General features: G+C 37.1%; 4 protein-coding genes across 5 annotated transcripts in view; 3 read left to right on the forward strand and 1 right to left on the reverse strand.

The window, feature by feature from the left end:
• The window catches only part of LOC111511058 (uncharacterized), a 29,848-nt gene extending 24,810 nt beyond the window's left edge, over window positions 1-5,038 (forward strand). Inside the window, exons 4-5 of the mRNA XM_074179696.1 lie at window positions 1,634-1,759; window positions 4,854-5,038. Of these exons, the coding sequence (XP_074035797.1) occupies window positions 1,634-1,759; window positions 4,854-4,954 (227 nt within the window). The 3' untranslated portion in view covers window positions 4,955-5,038. The remainder of the gene's footprint in view (window positions 1-1,633; window positions 1,760-4,853) is intronic.
• Window positions 5,039-5,220: 182 nt separating this feature from the next.
• LOC111511066 (uncharacterized) lies at window positions 5,221-16,159 on the forward strand. 2 transcript variants are annotated; one of them, XM_023167071.2, is made up of 8 exons: window positions 5,224-5,780; window positions 5,832-5,953; window positions 6,428-6,617; window positions 8,111-8,365; window positions 8,426-8,582; window positions 8,635-8,830; window positions 14,569-14,726; window positions 15,684-16,159. In XM_023167071.2, exons 1-8 carry the CDS (start codon window positions 5,504-5,506, stop codon window positions 16,138-16,140), a joined length of 1,812 nt encoding a protein of 603 aa, XP_023022839.2. In that variant the 5' UTR covers window positions 5,224-5,503; the 3' UTR covers window positions 16,141-16,159. The 2 variants fall into 2 exon arrangements, with proteins under 2 accessions (XP_074035791.1, XP_023022839.2); XM_074179690.1 differs by lacking the exon at window positions 8,111-8,365 and having other exon boundaries at window positions 5,221-5,780.
• Window positions 10,055-12,823, forward strand: LOC111511065 (nuclear pore complex protein Nup93). The gene is made up of 2 exons (XM_023167070.2): window positions 10,055-10,198; window positions 10,257-12,823. Exon 2 carries the CDS (start codon window positions 10,285-10,287, stop codon window positions 12,727-12,729), a length of 2,445 nt encoding a protein of 814 aa, XP_023022838.2. The 5' UTR covers window positions 10,055-10,198; window positions 10,257-10,284; the 3' UTR covers window positions 12,730-12,823.
• Window positions 16,160-18,131: 1,972 nt separating the features above from the next.
• On the reverse strand, window positions 18,132-23,003 carry LOC111511067 (exoglucanase B). Its single transcript, XM_023167072.2, is given in 5 exon segments — window positions 18,132-19,046; window positions 19,894-20,022; window positions 20,025-20,650; window positions 20,652-20,951; window positions 22,847-23,003. Coding segments are annotated over 4 exon segments (1,914 nt in total). The 5' UTR covers window positions 20,945-20,951; window positions 22,847-23,003; the 3' UTR covers window positions 18,132-18,180.
• Between the last annotated feature and the right edge of the window lie 16 nt (window positions 23,004-23,019).

Here is a 23,019-nt window from a genome sequence, read left to right on the forward strand (position 1 = left end):
AAAAGAATTGAGCGTTGAAGTTCTGCCTCATCCACCATACTCACCAGACCTCTCGCTAACGCGCGATAACTTTCTCACTGGTGGAACCTTCGCCTATCAGAACCAGGTAAAAATGACCTTCGTGGACTTCATCGAAACCCGAGCACATAATTCGTATGCTGACGGAATTAATCGACTTATGTTACGTTGGCAAAAGTGCACTGATTCAAATGGCGCTTATTTCTATTAAATTGACTAAGTATCCGCTAATAGATTACAGTTTGAAATAGACTCCATAATAACGGACAATACTAATAGAAGTAATCAATCAAATAATTACTTTTATAGTTCGGAAACAATTGAACAGCGGACCTTCAGAATAAAAATTTTTGGGGTAACAGTTTTGTTGGCCTCGTAGTCTTAGGATATCTGGTATCTGTAGAGTAGGGAGGATGAGTGTAGACTCACAGCACTTAGGCCACATGTACATCCTCCCGAGGAGTTGTCCTCGTAAGTCATCGTCCATACTGTCCTTTCCAGGAAGCTGGACAGGTCACGAGGACACATCTCCTTTATATTGGCAGGTGTAGGGCAAGACTCGCCGAACACACACTCTCTTTGGCAACCTTGAGGTGTCTCACGGTGGCCTCTGCGAAGGTTTTGGAAGGTGCATCGATAATACTGTCGTTGCGCGGCTTCTTCAACCTTCTTGGGGTTCCCTCCGTGGAGGTGCACAAGTGAGGGAGGTTTCCTGCAGAGGCAGCCGGTTCTTTGTCTTCATTCAAGGCGGAGTTCTTGGCGCCCGCCGCAGGAAGTCCCCCTTGCTGTGGGAGGTGGTCTGCTATGTCCAGCCTCATTCCAAGCGGTACATTGGGGTGGACATTTTAGTTCATCCCCAGCCATCGCCTTAGATTGAGGTGAGCACTTCTGTCCAGCCTCGGGATTGTTTTTTGTTGTTTCTGTTTTTGTGTTCATTTTATTGTGTTTCCACGAGTAGCAAGGGAAGTGTTGGTCACCTCTAGCAGAGTCCCGCATTACCAGAGGTAGGCTGATTACAATGAGGTTTCGCCCAGTTGCCCAAGGGGATCGTTAGTGACCGCATATCACCCTGCGGCCATTCAGCTGTCGGCACGATTCCTTACACCTTAGCTTGGGTAGGCTGGTCCACGGTGGCATATTTGGCAAAGGCCTTTGGGGGGATTTTAGTTCCCCTTACCCTGCTTATTTCTGCCACTGTCCAGGAGTCCGGCGACCCCGTCCGTAAGGCCACATTGGCTTCCCTGACAGAGCCTCCAGTCTCCTGGCCGTTCCCCTATCCGGCACCTGGAGACGTGCCCGATAGGTAGCCCAACCCACGGGTAGTCTAAGGGTTTCTTGGGGTTCAGAGACTAATCCACTTCTATCTTAGAGAAAATCAAAAGAGAGAAAATAACCTAATTTTTATTGTATTTTGGTAGTTCCTATTTTGGTCTTTCTGATGGTACTAAATCATGTGACGATTGAAATCAACTTCCATAGTATTTACACGGCAATAAACTCAAAGGATAGTTCATTTTTATTCATAAATTATATGGTTTCACTTTTATCTCAATTTTCATTATTTGTGTACGTATGTATGTATGTATTATTTGAAATATACGATTTTCCATTCCAGAAATGTTTCCGTTCATCCCACACACTTGTTATCTTGGGAGTCAGTTGTGCACAACGGTCCTCAGTAACTGCGAAGAGTATTACAGACTGCGTACCTGCTGTTGTCAAAAATTGGCACTAATGAAATGTAAGTCAAAATATCTAGATCGAAGTCGAATAAAGTTGAATAAGACCATCATAAATCATTCAGTTTTGATATTAAAAACGTTCAGTAAGTGCCCGAATGTTCTATATAAAAATTCGGTGAGAGTCAGAAACTATTCCTAAGGAAAACTTTCTTCACCTGGAAGTAAATTATCATGTCGCTGAGAGAAATTTTATTATAATGTTTCATTTTTGAAAACTCTTCTGCTTTTTTTGAATGTCAGCCCAGCTTCAAACAGTGTAAATAATTATCTGTGTCTGTATCTGTGACCATTGTACATCCTCTCAAGGAGTTGTCCTCCTAGATCATCGTCCATCATGTCCTTTTCAGGAAGGTGGACAGGTCGCTGGGAGACATCTTCTCTATATCGGCAGGTGTAGGCCAAGACTCGCCGAACACACACTCTCTTATCGACGATAACTCGGCATAGGATATGCCTGACAGTTTCATTTTCCTGTTCACACATCCTGCATAGAGGTATCTCCACTAGCCCCATATTGTGGAGGTGTTTCCTTAGTCAACAGTGGCCAGACAGAAATCCTACTTTTAAGCGTAAATTTTTCCTGATCATCGCCAGATATTTCTTTGGCGCCAGCTTCGCAGGGTCGCCCAGGGTGATCCTAGCAAGATTACATCCTTTGATTCCATCCCATCTCTTTAAGGATTAAGCATGGGTGTAACATTTGACTAGTTCCGCAATTGTCGAAGTCATCAGGCCGTGGGTGCCACTGAGTCCTAAAATTCTTAGTCCAGCCGTTTCCTTGGCTAAAGAGTCGGCCATGCGATTACCTTTACTCCTGTCGTGCCCTTTAACCCACCTCAGGTTAATGTTATTATCTACCGAGGCTTCTGCTAAATCTTGGTGACACTCTAGCACTAGCCCTGAGGTAACACGTTTTCTGTTCAAGGCTAATAGGGCTTGTCTGCTATCAGTGCAGATTGTTATGTTTTTGCCAGAAGTTCCTTTCCTGGTTATTTCTTTTGTGGCGATTGAGATACCAGCCAGTTCTGTTTGGACCACGCACTCCACATCCTGAGCCTTCTTTGGTTTTTGAGCCATCTGTATATATGCGTTATAGCGTTTTATTTGTTTTTTGTAGGTTTTATTAAACAAAAACCTGGGTTCAATTGTATCCCTGGTTGCTTGCAGCAGTGTAAGGAATGATACCATCTCCTACAGATGAAAGGTCCCGAAATTGTACCCTGAGGCACCACAGAGCTTAAAAACTTGCTTATATTTCACTGGATTATCGATATTATCACAAATTCTCAAAAAAACAACATATTTGTGTGCAAACTAACTTCTCACAATATTTTCAATAGTAATTTTCAGACTCACTGTATTGATGAACATCACACAGTGTTGCATTAACTTTATCTACATATTTGAAAGCTTTACTTATCATCCTCAATTGAGCTACCTTTTTTGAAGCCTGTTTTCTCGGAATTAGGTTGATTCTTTCCTCAGTATTTTTTCTAAAATCATGAATATCTCACTTGAGATTATAATTCCTAGGTTATTATTAAGATGAAAGCTAAGTGTTTTCAAAATCACTTCGATTTTCCAACGACCGCTAAATCAAGTCTGTCCGTCCTCAATATCGTAATCGTTTATTGTAATTACACAAAAATTCCAATAACAAGTCAACCACAAGTTCTGAACTATATAATTCATGGCTCACTATTATTGTAGATAGGAATAGAATCTAATTATTATATATTTCATGTAAAGCAATGTTTTTATACTTTGAGAAATACCGTTACTGTTAATATACACACAACTATTTTACTATCTTCAAGGTCTTTTACCGTTCCACTGAAGGCATTGAATTTAATATTGAAATCATCATGCAATTTAATAGACAATGGAGAAAGATTTGAAAAATATCTACATTTGATATATGTTTATTAAATTGGGAATTGAGTTGGTCACGTATAATAGTTCGAAGTAAATATGTTTTCCAGCTCTATTTAGATTCAGTATAATGAGTGGAAATTCTTTTTAACTATACCGGGGTAGCCATAATGTTATTTTCGTTTTTTTTTTCTATTTGATTTCTATGTAATTTCACTAGAGAGTTTACAAAACAGTAGTACAAGTTTCTTTGTACAATATCGTCAAATCGATGTGAATTCAAAATACCGAACACTGTCCATTTTTTCAATGAATGTAGGCGTCCCTATTGCTGATGATGGTATCTTATTGAAACTGCCATAAATATTCATCGCTGTAGCTACCGAATGACTGAAAACTAGACTGGCTAGTTTAACCTTCATCCTTTGAAAGTTAGTTGAAAATGGATGAGAATCAGTAAGTTTGGGTACTAGTCTATATTGTATTTCCTTATCCAAGTTGTAAAGTTGTCAAAGATGACTTTTGTTCGTTGTAAATTCATCAAATTTAAAAAAGTAATCGAAAAAATGGTTTCTGCTACATTTCAGTGTTTACTTCAATACGGTGCTATTGTATAATTAAAAACGTGTCGCGCATAACAAGTACTACTAAAATACGTTATTTTTTCTAATTCGAACTTTCGTAATAATCTTCACAACATTTTTTCGTTGACAAAAATTAGATGATGAATAATTCCCGGTAAATAAAAATCTTCAGATGATGTGGTGCTATAGGTTTTTCCGGGTTTTCCTGCAGCTGAAAAAGCAAATGCACCACTGGAATCAATGAAGTCGTCACCCGGAGCGCTAATTAATTTTTATTGTTGTTTTTATTTTTATCGTTGTTTTAATAAAATCATTATTTTATAAAAGAAAGAAGTATTCACAAATTTGAAGGTTTTGTAACATTTTATGTTTGTTCCAAAAATTCTGCAGGAAAAATCAATCAATTATGTCAGCATCAAATCCATTGGCAAGGAGGTTTAATACCTACCAACTGGAATACTCTATCTTATTGAAAAAAGTATTTTATTAGATGAATAGTTACATGGTTGCCAGACTGCATAAATTTTTATCAGAAATAAAACATATTCCCAAGTTTCTGCAATATACTTTACGATGTACCTAATACACGACAGATTTTGTTTATTCTCATGTTTGATACCATTTTGTTTTTTTACAGGGAAAATGAAGTCGAATTCAAGAAGTATCATGAAGGAAGGAACCTCCATAATGGCCCCATTGATTCTATTGAACTATTTTATGTATAGGTATTTTACGTAAACTGACCAAAGACAATTGTAAATATTCAATTATTATAAATATTTGTTGACAAGATAAGATCTTGAATAAACAGTATTGTTGAAATGGTGGAGTTTTTTTGAGACTGGTCATATGAAACAAATCAGACACAAGAAATTTGTCTGTTCAAGATCATTTTGAGCTGCAATGACATAGTTTTTTCGAACTTGGACTACACTGCAGTGCCATTTCCCAAAATTTGATTGAATGTCGTTCTATTCGTTATTGTTCAGCTTGAATATTAATAGAGTTTTCTCCCAAAACCAAATCGTTATTTCAACACCTCGACACGTGTTTCGATCACCAAGTGATCATCTTCCTATTGTTGGAATAGAACTCTTGTGCAAGAATTATCTTGAAACTGGATATATCGGAGTAAATATCACAAAATTGACAGTTTGACGAAATGTGTTCAAGAATCAGTCTTGCACATACAATTGACAGAAACTGTTCCCGTCAATATGTCAGGGTATCTACATAATGTGAATTAGTATGAGCGCAAACGATCGGGAGGGCTAAAAAATTTCCGTTATGCAGTCTGCAAGTCTGAACCAACAACCCACGAATTCCTCTCCTGAGATTCCGAACAAATCCGAAGTTCGTATCGAGGATGCCATCGAAGAAGACGATAATCGTAAAAGAATACAAGATGAACAATGCGACAGTATTTTTCTGTTATTTAAAAACACACGCTCTTTCAGATGCTTGGCTCAAGTTCTTTTATCTAGCAGTTCTTTGATGAAAAACAGGCTTTATCTTTTTCCACCACTAGAGGATCCAGGAATTGAAGAAGCTTACAATTATAAAGGTTTTATTTCCATGATGGTGTTTTGGTTGTTATTAGATTGATCAATTCCAGAACCTAATCCAAAAGTTGATGATACCGGCCTTGAAAAATACGTTAATATGTGCAAAGACCTCCAGATTGTTCCTATAAGAAGGATAATAACGTCTCTAGAGGGGCCAACATTGAATTTAAAGGTACAAACAATCCTCATCACCAAAAGCCTTTGACCAAAATGTGGTACACTGATCTCGTTCACACAGCAGCAGAAGGATGCTTTCTAACAACCGATGTTACTAAAACCACCGTTATTGCGTATGTCAAAATGATTTTCATACAATTTCATTGTACTGGTTCAATAATACAAGTAATACAAACGTTGAAAGAATAAGGTTTCAGAATTAAATAATTCCTTCCGCAAAGTGTTCCGTTTTATGGTGAAATAAAAATCTTCTGACAGCTCAAATGTCTCTCTCTCTCTCTCTCTATTTTGGATGGTATAGTTAGTCAAATGTTTTATGTTGGCAACGAAGGTAGTAGGGATAAGGTTTCATAAAGGTAGGTGCGACTTATACTTGATCCGTGTAAATACGGTGGATTTTAGAACCTCGATTGTTATGTTTATGCTCATGTATTACTACATGAAACTTATCATACCTTCAATGTTTTAGTTTTATGGTCTAACAGCTAAGCAGATGCGAGCTCTAACGGAATGTTTGAAAGGCAACAGTTATATCGAAACTCTTATACTACAAGATAACTGGTTAGATCCATACATGACTGGTTTGGTTACCAGTATGTTGGAAGAAAATAGTGTTTTGCGTGTTCTCAATTTAAGGGAGTGCAGGATAGGAGAGAAGGGTAAAATGACTCGAATAAAAAAATAGTTGAAATTAATTATTCAGGTATATGAGGGGTAATAGTTTTGTAAACCTGTAAAATCATATGGGAATTTGTAAAAAATATTTTATTAATTTATAGTATCAATTACTGGTGTAGTTGAGAGTCGATCAAGAATGTCGATTCGTGATTGTTTTAATCGTTTACTCGAGGAAATATTGTTTCTGAGGTGTAGAGAATTTCTCTTGATTTTAACCCATTCTACGTGAATTTTAAGCATTTTTATGATGTTTTATTCTTATTCCATCGTTCGACTCAAGGTTTTTGTCGTATATTTATGATAAAGTTACCCTTCCAACTGAATATGTTTTATCAATTAAAAAACGTAGTCCTTATATAATTTAATCTTTTTTCTTATCTATGATTATATCTATCATCAAAAGTGTTGTTCCTGCTCGAAAAAATAGGTTACAAGTCAAAAAAATTACATTTGACATGTAGCTTTTGAATGAGTCCCACACAAAGAGTAGTATTTCGCGGCGAGAGGTTTGCAACACTAGCACTACAATCATCGATTTTGATACTACAATACAGATACAAATCTGGTTTGTAAACTGTCAGTTCACAGTTTCTCAAATGGGTAAAAACGTAACATTTTGTTACTAATGGCGCTCATGTATTCAAAACGTATTCGTCTGTGATTCAAATACATTCATTCTGGCGTTGAAACGATGACGTCACATCAACTATGAGTTGAAACGTATTCATGATGATTCAAAACTAGCATGAGGTTGGTTTTGAAACGGAGTTTGACATTACGTTACGTCAGTTGTCAGTTTCTGCTTTACTTTGATCGTTATAGTTTATAAAGTGCTGAAAACTTTTCATCAAATAAGTTGTAAGGATGTACAAAATAAATCTGGGAACTTATTACTTGCACAAATCCAATTATAGTTGAGTTAGAGAAAATTGAAAAGTTTGTTTTTATTTTCGAATTTGACATCTCACAAAAATTGAATCATTCCATTCTGGCAAATCTTATTTAATGACGTAACTATGAATCGTTTTTTAATACATGCTCGAATACGATTAAACGTCAGAAAACACCTCTTGCAATATAGTGAGCTCTTATTTTAAAATCATTACATCAATTCGCTACTTAGATGTTGTCGTTTAGAATGTAACAGGGTCATGCATTCTGGAGTATTTGATTTACTCTTGGGGGACAACCCTCAAAAGCCGAAACTTGGGCGAGGTAAGGGTTATCGAGGTCTCAACATGTACAATGTGATTACTACCACGGCCGAGGTTATTGCACCAAAAGTCTACTTGAAAACTAATCTTTCTGGCTGACGTTGCTTCAGTCAGATGGCGACTAGGTTCTCACAGTGACGGGTTGCCCGTTTCCTCCCAGATAAACAATCTATATTATTTTTTTCAATATCTAAGATCCTATGAAAAATATATATTCTGAATGTATTCTTTATATATCTTCATATACCTTCTTCTTCAAGGAGCTGAGAAACTGAACGAAGCTTTATCGGGATCCCAATTTTTAATCGAACTAGATTTGAGTTTTAATGATCTGGGAGATGTCGGATTGCAATACTTGGAAAAAGGATTGTGCGAGACCCCATCGTTACGGAAATTGAACATAAGTCACAACAATTTAACTGAAGACTCTGCAGAAACCCTCGAAACGGTCTTGTTAGAAAATAAAACTATAACTGAAATAGATTTGTCGTGGAATGGATTTTTCACTGGGCCAGGTTAAAGAAAGATTTACAGAAATAGGATGGCGGCTCTCATTATTTGAAATACATTTTTAGGCAACAAAAAACTGTTCAATGGTTTCATTCAAAGTGACAGAATCAAAGTATTGAGTTTAGCATGGAATGGGATCGGTACAAAACTTGCTGTAGTTCCGTTAGTCAAATATATCAAGCAGTCGACGACTTTGCAACATATAGACCTGAGCAGTAACCGGTATGCATTGTACCGCTTCATCATAAGAAAAAACTTATTTTCTGTTTCTCAGATTAGCCGAAGTACCTTTAAGAATGGTCAGAGCCGGCATTTTGAAAAATCACTCGCTAATAAGTGTGCGCATAGGAAGCAATCCCTATCAACCTGATCAAGCTCACTGGATGGCTTCTGTGATGATAGCAAAGGCGAAAGATCCTCTGAAGTATTTGGATATGGAGAACATTTATTTCACCAAAGAAATTGTGCCGGTAAGTGCAAATGTTACCGTACCAGATATAACAATACATTTTTCAACAAAAGTATTAACAGATCCTCATTATTTATATCTGATTCCTTTTTGCTGCTGATAACACTGAAGCCACATAGTGTATTACGTGTTTCCGACAATATTAACTTCCTGCACTGAATTGTACAGGTTTTTTATTGGATGTTTTCATATTCTTCTAGACTTAAGGACGGTGGAGTTGAACAAAGCAGGAATTCCACCTAGAATCACTGATGAGACCTATAGCAGGTAGAAATAGCGCTGTCTCACGTCGTGGGCTTTAGTTTTAGCTAGATGTTTTGCACTGAAAGCTGCTGAGAAAGACAGAATAATATCTAATTTTATTAACTACAACTCACGGTTTGATCTCTACAAAATTTGTTGAGATCAAATCATGAGTTGTAGTTTATGAAATTACTATGGATATCAATCAAGTAACGGCCGAATCAATGAAAAAAAAAAACAAGAATATCGTTCGCCGCTTGATATCGAAGATGGGTTTTATTAAAATTTGTCCTTTAAAATTTTCTCTCGATTCTCTTGACAGTCTCTTCGTCAGAGGAGAGGTTCATGTTCACTTATACGAAATGGACAGTGTCCAAGTAAGTATCCCGCTTATTATTCTGTTCTAATCCTTGATTTGTTGAAGTGCTAAAGATTTCAGTTTTTCGCACAGATGATTATCATTCATTTCACTGTCAAAACATCAGCTTCGCTCAAATAATATAGGTGTGATGGTTTCTGATTTTGCACTATTGGGAATAGATATGAAGAATTAATTATAGAGTTCAACATTTCACACAATATCCCTAAAGAGTCTCAGCATTTACATACTCAATATGTATTTATCTAAGCATATGTATATAAGTAGGTAGATATGTAATGTTCTCTAACCGTTTTCTTTTTTGCTTGTGAAAAAGTATATATGCATCGGATAAATTATAAATACAGCAAAAAATAATAAAGATGAGGTTGAGAGGTGAAAATATTGAAAGTTTAGGTCAAGGTTGAGCAGGTAAGAAAACGGTGATTGCAAATTTCGTCTGCTTCGAAATACTTTATCAAAGGCGATGCGGCATGCCGAAAACGGCAAATAATCTGTTTAAAATCGGCCGATCTTTTTTTGTTCATTCAGTTACTGTTTTCCAGTGAGCTACATTTTGTAAAATTTTTGTATCAGCGTCATTTTTCTGTGATTTTATATTTCCTGCAACTTTATTTGGTTGGCAACACTGATTAGCACCAATAGTGGTAGTAAACATAACCTAGACAGTAAAGCGGTAAATTGAATAATTTCAGTTAAATCAAATTCGTGTATTTGCGAATACTTTCTTTTTTACTCTTTCGAGAAGTAAGGGTGATCAACTTGAAACCGATTAACAGATTATATACGATTATTCATTTTATAGATATTCATCAGTAAAAGCAAAGCTGAACATGTCCGATTTTTCGGACCTTCTCCACGAAGCTGAAAAGCTCACTAACCAACTAGAAGGAACGATTGAGCTTCCCAAAGTCGAACGCTCGCTCAAACAGGTGCTGGAAGCTTCAAATGACTTGTATGGCAGAGTAGCCCAAAGCGGGGCAAAGGACATCCAGGCCAATCTATTATTGGGTTCTAAAGGAGTCGACTTGCCGAAAATCGCCCAGAAGTTGGAGTCTATCAGCACGAAACACACCTTCGAACCCATTCAGCCTGTGGAAGACTTGGATATTGAAACTATTTTACAAAATGAAATAAGAAATAAAATCCTGGCCGCTTTCGATTCCTGTTACAATACCATGCAGGATTTCACTTACAATACAGCCTGGGAGCACCAGAATGCAGAGTGGAAGCAGCAAAAACATAAGATAGGTTGTGCGATCCGTTCCAGCGCTTTAGATATATTAGACAGCCCCAGACCACGCTGCTTAGCTGCAGTTCGTACAGGAATTGCTCTAGGGAACCTAAGCCCCATCGAAATAATTTATGTTTCGAAAATCATTGAGTACAATACTACGGTTAATAAAGGTGTTCAAAAACCAAACCTAGTGAACATATTCACAGGAATATCCAACGAATTCAAAGACTCTAAAATATCAGATATGTGGGAAATAATAAAGTATATGGTACAACTACCCCCATTTCCACAAGGTGACGACCCCATCAAAATAAGAAAGAGCAAAACCGTTATTGCCGGTCTAGTGAAACAAGGGTTACGCTACCTTGAAGACAGATACAAAACCTTCATGAACAACATTATCAACGAGAACTTGGTGCAAGCTGCACGTGGAGGTATTCCTGGTACATATCACTTAGTGCGCAGCTTTGTGGGGCTGCGACTGCAGGGGGAGTATTTGGGACTGCAAAATGGGCTCATAGATGACCGTCCCCTCTGGCCAATGGTGTATTACTGTTTAAGATCTGGAGACATTCAAGCAGCTATATTTTGTTTGAGAAAAAGCGGCCTGCAAGAGTTTCCGGAAATAATTGCCATATTAGAAGCAAAACTGAAAAACTCTCCTCGTCCTGAAATGGTCAAGTTGGAAGACAATATAAAGATTTCCTATAGACATTCTGTTAGAAACGATACAGATCCCTTCAAGCGCATCATTTGGTCTGTGTTGGGTTGCTGTGACATTTCTGATGAGCACTCCGAAGTTGCTCGTACTGCTGATGATTACTTATGGCTGAAACTCAGTCTTGTGAGGGTTGATTCTAACAAAGACGATTACGTCAAGTACGAAGATCTGCAGCTGTTGATTTCAGAGGAATATGGAGAGATACACTACGATGCTGTCAATCAACCACACCTGTATTTCCAAGTTTTAGCTCTGACAGGGCAGTTTGAAGAAGCTTTTGCTTTTCTCTCCCGCACCGATAAATTCCGTCCTCATTCAGTTCATATGGCAATTGCTTTGAACGAGTTGTATATGCTTGCCTTGCCGAAAGATTCAAATTCTCTACTCATAACTAATGACCCTATGCATGACAAACCAGCTGCTTGTCTGAATTTAGTTCGTCTCATCATGATGTATGTCAAAAAATTTGAACTGACATCTCTCAATGAAGCCCTCAACTACTTTTACTTCCTTCGATACTATAACGATTCAGAAGGACACAACTTGTTCAAGATTTCTACCGTTTACTTAGCCATAGAGACGAAGCAGTACGAGATGATTTTAGGCAAGGTACAGCGTAACGGAATCAGAACAAAGGGACTGATCGATCAGTTCACTGGGGCTAATATTACTGCTGAAAGTATAGCGCAACTGATAGGGGAACGGTTGGTTAAGAAGGGGCTGTATGAAGAGGCGATAGAGGTATTCAATATAGCAAATAACCAAGAGGAAGTAATCAAAATAGTATGCAGTATTCTGTCGCAGGTTGCTCACATGGAAAGCGAGCCAGATTCATTGAGAAACAAAATGCACGAGAAAGCTGTAGAATTCGCAGAACGCTTTTCTAGAGAGGGTTACAAAACAACTCCCAGTATAGTCAACAGTTTTCTCAAGCTTAAAGACCTGGTGTTTTTCTTCAATCAATATCACGCCAAGCAATACAATCAAGCTTTTAAAACTCTCAGTGGCTTGGAGCTTATTCCTCTTAGGTCTGAAGATATCGATGACAGAGTAAAGAATTTCAAGACCTTACAATCTGATGTTTGCAAGGTTTTCCCAGATGTTCTCCTAGCTTCGATGAATATGATTTTTTCACAGTATCAGAAAATCAAGGCAAACAATGAATATATTCCGAGGTTCCAGGACGAATCCACTGGGAAGCAGTTGAGTCGTTTGAGGGAGCAGGCCAAATGCCTCACTGATTTTACAGGGATGTTGCCTTATAGAATGCCGGGAGATACAAATAGCAGATTGGTTCAAATGGAGATACTTATGCATTAGTTTTTATAAGATATTTTGTACTGTTTCTATAGGGTTTCAACAGAGCAATCATTCTCTCTGTTGTTTTTTATGCGAATAAACCCTTTATTTTTCAGATTTTGTTTTACATTCATAATAATGATAATGGTAATTTCGAAGAAATAATTTTTTGTGGAGGAAATCAAAGTTTTTCATCGACTATTTCGGGGATTTTCCCTTCCACACTGAAAAAAAAAAATAAAAATCGTAATGGAGAACTTTTTAGTTTATACCAATAAATTATTGCGTAAATTCAAAGTATTTTTCACAAATAAAAATGTTTCATTCAACAGTAACTTCTCGTATTTAATGATTTTCACCAACAAAAAAGAGCCAACATATTGTACAGATACATGTCTTGACGTTTCGGAGGATAAAATCTGCCTCCCTCTTCCGAACTGAAAAACCTAATGTGTTCTGCAATAGGCAATTATTGAATACAAGTTATGAATAGAACTTTTTTTTGTAAAAAAATCATTTAAATTTTCGCAGTACCTAACTTATTCAAGATTTTCACTAAACAGTTTTGCAAAAACGCAACACGTGTTTCGTTATACAATAGCTTCTTCAGGCGTGTCTTTAAGGCGGAGTATAGAAACACCTGAAGTAGCTATTGCATACCGAAACACGTAATGCGTTTTTGTGAAAGTGATCAGTGAAAATCTCACAAGAAAGTGTTTGTGAATACGTTATGGATTTTCATCAAATATCGACCGATTCCGTCACACACGCAGTAAATTATCGAGTTCAACTAAAAAGTTTGCTTTTCGATACGTGAATAAAGTTTTCTATTACATTTTTTATTTTTTGAATTGTAGAAGGTGAAAATCCAATAATAATAATTTCAAAGGTGATGGTGTCTCCTCCTACGAAAACGCTATCTATGAGATCGAGGTATAACTCGAAAATCAAGGCTCCTCGAGGCGGTCAGTTGCAAAGCCAAAGTCGTCTTCTGTCTTTCACTGCAAGGCAACTAGATGCACTTGTGATCCAACACCAGATGGTGCTGTTTCGGTCCACCAAGGTTTCATCAGTGTAAAAAAGAGGGTAATCCCCTGACACGTGTTTTCGGCTATCGGCCTCAGCAACCAAGTGCATAAATCGGCAACATGTGGTCGCCGAAAACAACGTACATGAACGAAGACACCAACAGTTTCAGTTATAACACCTGGTATTCCTAGGAAACAATGTCCACGTAGGGAGCTACAAGTACCTGCGTGGCATCCGGATCCAGGATATAAATACAAATAATACAGAAGAAGCCACATATGTGCTGTACTGTGGGCTCCTGTTGGCGACTCTCAGAATAGTATTGTGTGTCTGTGGTGACTCCTTTATTTGTTGTTTCATGTTCCTCTAGGTGTTGCCAATCTTTGTTTGCACCGCGCTAATGAGGCCAATATCCAAAAAACACATATCCGCGGTTTGACCCCCATTTTTTGGAGTCTTATATGTTAACGAGTTTTACTTGGAGGTTATCTCAATTCTTCATTAGTTTCTCAGTTATTAAAAACTATCAAAATACAATTTTTTTCGACCCATTCAATTATAATGTATACTTCCTTGAAAGTTAATTTCGAAATCGTAAATTTCAAAAAAATTGTCGATAGATTTATGTGTGGTGTGGAAAAAGTGGAGAAACTTTTTTGAAAGAGTCTGTCTGTTAGTATGGGAAAATTAATTAAAATCAACATTAGTACGAATATAAGTGGGTCCACTTTGTTGTATTTTGTAATATTTATGTTATTGGTATTAAAAGAAGATATCTTGTATTGAAATAATGTATTCCCGCATAAACATAATTGCAATCTATTTTGTAAGCTTCTAACAAGAACTCAAAGAATGGGAAAAATTATCAAGGTTGGCGGAATACTAGGAAATTATGAAATAAAAGGTCCAAATGTGAATAAACTTCTGTTTGAACGATGCAGATACCTTCTGATGAAACCAAAGAGCAAAAAAGCTCAAAAAGACTTTGGGTAAGTAATAGTAATGAATATTTTATTGAAGTACTATGTCTGTGCAAAATAACGGTAGTGATGATTATAAAAGAAGTTGTTCCTTGGAATTTTTGAACACCGTTTTCGATGAATTTTTCCACTTACTACATGATGCTCAGCTTCTGTAGGATTATAAAGACTGCTTACATACATTCAAAATATTACGGTTGGCGCATGACTACCTTCAGTTGATATAATGATATCCATTATGATAGAGATTTTTCATAACGATACAGATTATCAACCAATAGAAACCCATAATTTTTCAATCAAGAATCCTGTTCTTTTGTTTGTCCTAGATTCTAAACTAAGTAACTAATTGCTTTATTTGTCAAAATCAGTTTTCATATTACCTACCTATATTATCAAAATGTCTGAAAACAGCGATATAGAATAAGGAATACCATCGACTCCAATATTTTTAAAAGATCAGATTAATTACAGTTGTTATATTCAATATAAATATAATTAGAATCTTTATAGTTTTCATATATCCATGATAATACCATTAAGTTTGTTTTTTTAAATATGAGTTAATTACTGTAAATGTGTTCAATACAAATATAATATTTATAGTTTTTCATTATTTATCGGGTTTAGAAAAAATAGCGTATGCAACTCTCATGTAATGGTTATTAATACACTCGCATATACCATACAAAACTCGCCTTCGGCTCGTTTCGTATCCTGGTTAATGCTCGTGTCTTAATAACCATCATTACATGATCGTTGCATAATATACTATTATGAGCTAGTTGACTTTCTCATTCAACGTTTTTTTTCAAATGAAGCTGCATTTTTATTCTTCTGAAGCAGTTTTCGCAACTTCAAACTAGCATCAACTAACGTAGTGCCGGTATTTCCTGCATCTTGATATCCACAGCAATTGGCGACATAACTGTGTTATAATAATAATGTTGAATGAATCTCTTTCAGTCATTTCATTCTAACCCTACCGGAAAACCCGATACCTCGTCAAGACTTTGATAATCTTCTGAAGAAAAAAAAGATCAAGCGACTGGACAAGGACTTGATCGACGAACTGACGAATATGTTCACCGTAAAGAAAAAGATTGACTGCAACGAGATGACCAAAGCCTACATGAAACTATACCCTGAAACGACGTTACCCGTTGTCCAGAAAAAATCTAAGAAGAAAAAAGGAAAGAAGAAATCTAAAACAAAGGTGGTCGAAGTAGAGGAAGAAATAGGAGTCGTCGATTTAGAGAACGCCCCTGAAAAAACTGTAGATAAAAGTCCTTCAGGTATTAACGAAGCAAGTCAGTTACAGTTGAACAAGGAAAGTCAGCTGAAATTGGTATTGGAGCGTAAGTCATTATTAAGGAAAGAGTCATCTAAATTACCTGTTCAAAAAAGCATCAAATTTGAATAAATTTTATAAAACATATAAACTGTGTCATTTATAAAATTATATCAAATGGCAAAAAAAATCTTCATTTCATTATCGAAATTACAAGTTTTCTTCGACGAAGAAAAACAACAGAGTTGCTGTCACATACTAATAATAATAATAATGGGACTTTATTGCATTATAAAACAATTACATGTATAGGTATAAGAAGAAGCGACATTCAAAATGACTCTTTCATATAACCTCTCATAGCAACCAACTAAGCAGCAAGTAAACTATTTGATATTCCATACCATAACCATGAGCATATAAAGTTTTCGAATCTGGACCCAAGCGCATTATATCAAACGTCTTAGAACAGTGTTGTTTTGAATTTCCATCTCATTTTTAAAAAAGTAGGCAATATCGGCAAATAGTTTTGGTTTCTGTGTTATGGATCTCTAAGATGATACCGAATTTATATATAGGTATATCAAAAACAAAGCAGATTCCAAAACACAGCCCAAAAAATACAATACAGGAACTTTTATTGTCCCCAATATATCCATAATATTACATATTTTTCCAATAACTCGTAACTTCTATACCTATATCATGTAGATTTCAGAAAAAAAAATGAGATTGACTGTGAAACGCATTTTGGAAATCCAATAAACCTGTGTGTATTACTTTCGAATATATTCAGACCTGGGGAAAGCACCAAAATCTAAGTGGCAACACGGCGCGAATTTGTGGGTTATATTCTCTATCAGCTTGGCAACACTGGACCCAATTTGAAATTCATTCCATTTAGATTTTGAATCATCAGATATAGAATAAAATTGAAGTTGTGTATTTTGCTTTTTATGTGAATAATTTCATTAGAGAAAACATGGTTTTTTAATATAGTATGGTGTCGTATTGCTAATATTGCAAAAGCCCCGCAGGGTTTATTCAAAAGAAGGTTTTTATAAAAGTGCCACATAATGATAATGAATAAAATACATGGTTCGAAGCAGCACGATATGATTCCAAATAGTTATCAATGAGACCACTTTTTTTCATTGGTGAAGACCATTTCAATGTATTTGAAATTAGTAATAATTTTGTAACAGGGAAAACAAATATTGGTAAATATCCGTTTTGAAGACACCCGGCGATTTTGAAAAACATTCTTTTTAGTGTACTTACGTATTTAAAAAACACAAGCATTCATTCACTAGGCCACCTTTACACCTTATTCCTCCTCAATTGACACTTTTCAATTCAACAATCAACATTTTTCTTATAAAAAACCTAATTTAAAAACGAATGCTTCTTCTGGTGGCATTCTTCTATTTCTAGGTTAGTTACTAGTGACTGACATTTCAGAAAAAAGCGGTTGGTATTCCGCCGCTTCTATTTCAAATTCGTAGATTTGGATTTTTAGTTTGACACCAGTGATTATAAAAACACAAAATGAATTTGAACGAAATTAATAATTTAGTGAAAGTAAGAGAAAATGTTATTCTTTATTTAGTTCAAGTAGGAGTGTTTGCAGCAACAATAAGGCAGCATCATTCGTAGCAACTATGTCATTAACCTTAGAAACGTAAAATACAGAGATATATAACCAAAAAGCAGCTCCGTACATTTTTTAACATTTCTATTGAAAAAATGTTGATTGTTGAAAATAAAAATGTATAAAGGAGGAATATGGTGTAAAGGTGATCTAGTGTAAATGCTTGTGTTGTTTTAAATAGTTAATCTTGTGAAAAAGGTGGCTGATAAGTTGCCCTTTTACTGAACTTTGAATGGCCGTAACTTCTTAAATATGGGAGAGCGCGCCGCTTTATTCTTTCGGATTCGTAATCTACATATAAAAATACGTAAGTACACCAAAAATTTTTTCAAAATCGCCGGTTGCCCTCAAAACGAATATTTACTCCGATTTTTCCATGCTGACTCTTCTTGGACAAACAGTAAATACCAGTTACTTTTCAAAGAAAAATTGAAACCAGTTGATTCATTGACTGATGAATAAAGCGCCATAGCACACTCCGTTGAATTTATTTCACAAATACAAACATTTCATGGCTATTTTTATTCATTAAATAAAAGTCCGTAGGCCCCCATCGCTAGAGCAACCTCCGACTGATCCCAGAACACGATGGTAAGTAAACGTCGGAGCAGGGCCCGTTCAAACGTGCTTCTCTTGTGCCATTGTGGATCTTTCTTATAAAACGACCGGATGCTGAGGAAAGTCGACGAGGAGTTCAAGACGTCTCCGTTGGGATAAACGCCGCTCCATCCCGGAGGTACGTAAACTTTATCTTGGAAATGATCATAGTCAGGCTGCTCTTCGGACGATACACCTAGGTTGGTTCGATACAACTTCCACATTCCGTCCAAAAGCTTCTTAGCAACTTGTTTAGCTGCTTTGTTTCCGGACTTGGCCGCGTAGTAAGACAGTGTTCTAGCCGTAGCAGCTGCCGGTCCAATACCGCTGCCGTAGTCAGCGACTTTCACGTGGACATTCGGAGGGACTCCACTCCACTCCAGCGAGTTAGGGAGCTTGTAATTGTCGCCCTCAAAGGTGATTTCCGAAATGACCCATGACACCCACTTGTCCAAAATCGCCTTGGCCTTTTTGTCACCTGTTACGTAGTAATATTGCGCTAACCGATCCGTAGACCAAGGTTGCATGCCGAACCACCTGGTGGATGGCGGATTGTGACCACCTGGTTGCCAGTCGTAGAACATTCCGTGGAAAGTGCTCGATGCTATGTCGTCTGGCGGGGTGTCGTATCGATCTTTCCAAGAATTGACGACTCCTCCTCCAAAGGCTCCTTCTGCCGACTGAACGTATTCGTAGAATTCCAGTTGCCTTTCCAATGAGGCGGCCCAATCTTGGGCCGCGGTCGGGCTCTTTGGCATCAAAGTGGGTTCTTGGGACAAAGCGTATGCGGCTAAAATAATAAATCAATTAATCAACAATGACTTTCTTAACACAACCATATAATTGAGGAATAAGTTGTAGTTATCTAAAAACAAAAAAAGGACTTCGGTACAGAAATCAATGGCGGTTTGAGGTGATGGCACAGGACCCCGCAAAAGTATTGATTAAAACAATAAAAAAGTTTGACTCAAAAATAATGCTAATCATTGTAATATGAAACTCAAAAGTAAAACTGAATCACTAAAACGTAGTTGAAAATTTCGATGAATATGAATTTCGCTCCTCGTGCACTACATCTTCGACATGCTACACCGTTTTGTTACTGTTTTTAAGCCGCGTTCAATTGGCGAATCGGGATATATAACCTGTTAGAGTCCTTTCACACGGGGATTTTCACGTATCTCGCTTCCGAGAGAGAGGAAGGCTCTTACCGCCAAAATGCAACGAATCCAATGGAGCTTTCAGACGAAGAGCAGGAGCCGCCACGTCTTGGGAGACGAGAGCACCTCGAGCCGGGGAGCCACGTCTCCTCCTCAAACAAATTAACATTTTAGGGCATACAAGTATGTTGAACATTGCCGATAGTCAAAAATTACGTTACTTTCTGTAGAAAAAAGTTTCCCATGACTCGAGAATTTGACCCCTGGTATGTTTGTGATGGACTAGTCCACTATCTGAAAATCTGAATGAGGCCCTCGTTTATTGCGTATAGATGATTGATAAGAAATTAAATTTATATGTGAAAAAAAAACAAAACAGACTGCATTTTAAAAAAATTATTCAACAAAAATTGTCAACAAAAAAAGGTCAAGAAAACTTCATTATTGGTTTTTTGCTTAATGACAAAAAATACTCACCTAAAGGATTCTGATATCCAAAATGCACGGTAGCATCTGCAACTCGCCAAGCATACCCGCCGTTTCGAGAGACGGAGCCACCCCATCCGACGTGCCAGGAGAGCAAGTAGTGCGCGCTCTCTCGGTCGTGCCCCCCGGGCATTTGTAAGGGTCGATGCAGTTCCCCACCCGCTTGAAGTACTTTTCGAACATGGCATACCGTAGATAGTCTCCCAACTTACTAGCTTTCGCCAAAGTGTCTGTTATCTGGGACAGCTCCCCCTTTTCGGTAGCCCACCTAGAGGCCCAGAAGGCTCCCAGGATGGCTCGGGCATCCGCGTCGGGAGCGACGGAAAACTTCCAATTCGGAACCGGATTACCTTTGGAATAGATGCCAGAGAACCCTGTCTTGGAACCGTACTTGAATGCCTCGCAGATTCCCGAGGGGATGGCCATCCAGACATTTTCTGACGGCCCTCTTCCGTAGTTGTTGATAAAAGATGGCTTCTTCACACTGGGGCCACCCGAGCAAGTACCTTGGCTATCACCGAAGCCGTATGTGTTGTCTACGTCGAGGAGCCAATGCAGCGCGTATACATCGTAGGTGTCGTAGGTGGTTTGGAGCTCTTGGAAAAGAGGGTCCTCGCCTACGGGAACTCCGGGTTCTAGAGATGTTGGCCATTGTTCTGGGGTGTCCATGGCAGGCGCGTACGTTGCTGGATTCTTGGGGTTGTACAAGTCCGTGTTCGGTTGACTTGTGTGGGACGGAATAATATAATTCCATGTTCTTCCAGGCAGCGTTGAACGACGAGAAGTTTCCGCTGATGGCGCCGTTCATAGCTTCCAGCCAAATGTAGTAGCTGTACGCTTCGGACGTAGTTTGGTGACCATGGTCGCACGCTTCGATTATTAGGGTTTCGACGGCATGATACGGCACGCCTTCTTTTGAGAAATACCCATTATTTTCATTGTGAATCTTATTGTATTGCTCGAGGAATCTCTGCTTATATACACCGGCGCAATTGACGAGTGTCAGACCCGCCAAAGCCAGGGCGATTGATAACAACTTCATTTCGTACCTAGAATTGAAATAATTTTAATTTGTTCCAAAATAATAGGGCGCGAAGTATTCCAAGGCTCAATTGGAAAATCAATTGTGATTTAATAATTGTACAGACTCCATCTTGTTTCAAAATCGAAATGAAAAAGACGTCAAGTAGTACGATTAGTCAGACTTACTGAAATGCAATCAGACGTTTAAAATTCAGAATATATATCTAAAAACTCGTGAGGTTTGTAATGGCACAATCCACAAGTAGATTTACCTAGGCAGATATAATAACAAGTACTAAACTCGTGAACGATAATATTGTTGTGAATCATGCCCTAAAGAAAATAACGCCGTCCGCCACTGGTAGCCATAAAACAATTGTGAGCGCGCCCAGTCCGACCGACGCTTCGCGAATGTTCGATGTTCGCTGCCGTTCTAGATGTGGCGAGAATAATGTCACCGGCTTCCATGGAATTCCGATGAATTTTCCACCGCTTTCGATTGCCATATATAAACGCTACCACGCGCCTATCGAGTCAGTCAAGTGGAAGTGACAGTGCGGTACACGAAGCTATCTAGTAAGGCGCTAGACATTTGAATAATAGTTGAAGTTTTAGTTAAAGTAATTCGTTGTATTTGAAGTGGAATAAAGTTAAGTTTGACTATTGTTCAGTGTTAGAGTTAGGTTAGGTCCAAACTGAGTGGGTCTATTCGACCCTCAACCGCAACACGCAAGGGTTTATTGTGGCTCATTGTTTAGTGTAGTCAATTATTGGTAAATCCACGGGGAAGAACATAAAAATACAAACCTAAAAAGTTTCGTTTGAAAACAAATTTTTGACTAGCGATTTCATGTTTATTTTAATCAGTAACAATGATCAATTCATAAATTCTTCTGAAGTAATCGTTTCGTGAAATATTATGTGATAAATAAACTGAATATAATATCGATGATAATGAATCTTATTTTCAAACACATTTATCACGCTCATTCTTCAGGAGAGCCTTGAAGATACTTTTTCTTCAGCATCTAGAATATTCTGAACTTAAAATAAACGCTTCTAAATATATGGGTAACATTTTAAAACAGATAGTTATAACCTGATTTTAAGAAAAAAGAATTTTACAACATAAGAAAGATATATTTTTAAATCACTTCTCAGAATGATACTTCGGATACCTACACTATTAACTCTTTCAAACAAAATGCAAAAGATTGTTATTATTACGGCAACACTCAATTCTCCTTCACGAATTTTGTCACAATGTATAGGAGCTATAATTAAAAAAATATTTTTAGAATCTTCCATAAGTATAAGATGATTCTTTGGAGAAAGAAATGTTTTCATGCCCTGTGAATACAAAATTTCTGACATTGATTCTTTGTATTCGATTAATTGAATTACTGGATACCGACTGTTGGAAATTGGAAGTGGCATACAGGGAATTCAATATAATCAGATAATATATTGTCCCCATAAATTAAAAAAATTAGACTCCGAATATTTTTTATGGTATATTATTTCATTCAGAAAATTACGAATATTACGAAATTTCGATGTAACTCACAGCAACCATATATTTGATGATCCATATTTGAAAACGATACCAGAGAATGGAGGGGAAAAATATGGATATACCAAAGATACACAGACAGTGATAAAAATTCTTCAAAATAAGCCATACAAATAACTTCTAAGGCCTTTGAATACCCAGACAAATCGGATTACTTTGTAATATTTACAAGTGATATGAATGAGTACCTATAATTTCTCTGGTTCGTAGGCCTCCTAACTACTAATTTTATGAAAATGTAAATTACCAGTGTATATTTGACAATAAAATTGAATTGATTCAAGAGAATAAAATAACTTAAAAATATTCGTATTTAACAAAGTATTTAGGAATAAGTATCTTCCTTACCCTCTCGATTTCAAAATCTGCTTTTCTTTTTCGGCGGACCTATTCCATTTCCACCGTAAACTGTACTGAAAAATCACATCGTTGATGGCCTCTTAAATTCATATTTCATAAATAATTTAGATAAAAAGTTTAATTTATCGACAAAAAGAGATACCATCTGGCAATATGCTTCA

The sequence above is a fragment of the Leptinotarsa decemlineata genome, unplaced genomic scaffold (genome assembly GCF_025532065.1).
Source record: "Leptinotarsa decemlineata unplaced genomic scaffold, Ldec_3_MD MMD2_tig00026282_RagTag_RagTag, whole genome shotgun sequence".
Classification (NCBI taxonomy): Eukaryota; Metazoa; Arthropoda; class Insecta; order Coleoptera; family Chrysomelidae; genus Leptinotarsa; species Leptinotarsa decemlineata.

Coding starts and splice junctions, on each gene's coding strand:
- LOC111511065 (XM_023167070.2), top strand. CDS start 10,285: ATGTCCGATTTTTCGGACCTTCTCCACGAAGCTGAAAAGCTCACTAAC.
- LOC111511066 (XM_023167071.2), top strand. CDS start 5,504: ATGCAGTCTGCAAGTCTGAACCAACAACCCACGAATTCCTCTCCTGAG. Junction 5,954..6,427: donor GGCCAACATTGAATTTAAAG/GTACAAACAATC, acceptor TCAATGTTTTAG/TTTTATGGTCTAACAGCTAA. Junction 8,366..8,425: donor TGGATTTTTCACTGGGCCAG/GTTAAAGAAAGA, acceptor ATACATTTTTAG/GCAACAAAAAACTGTTCAAT.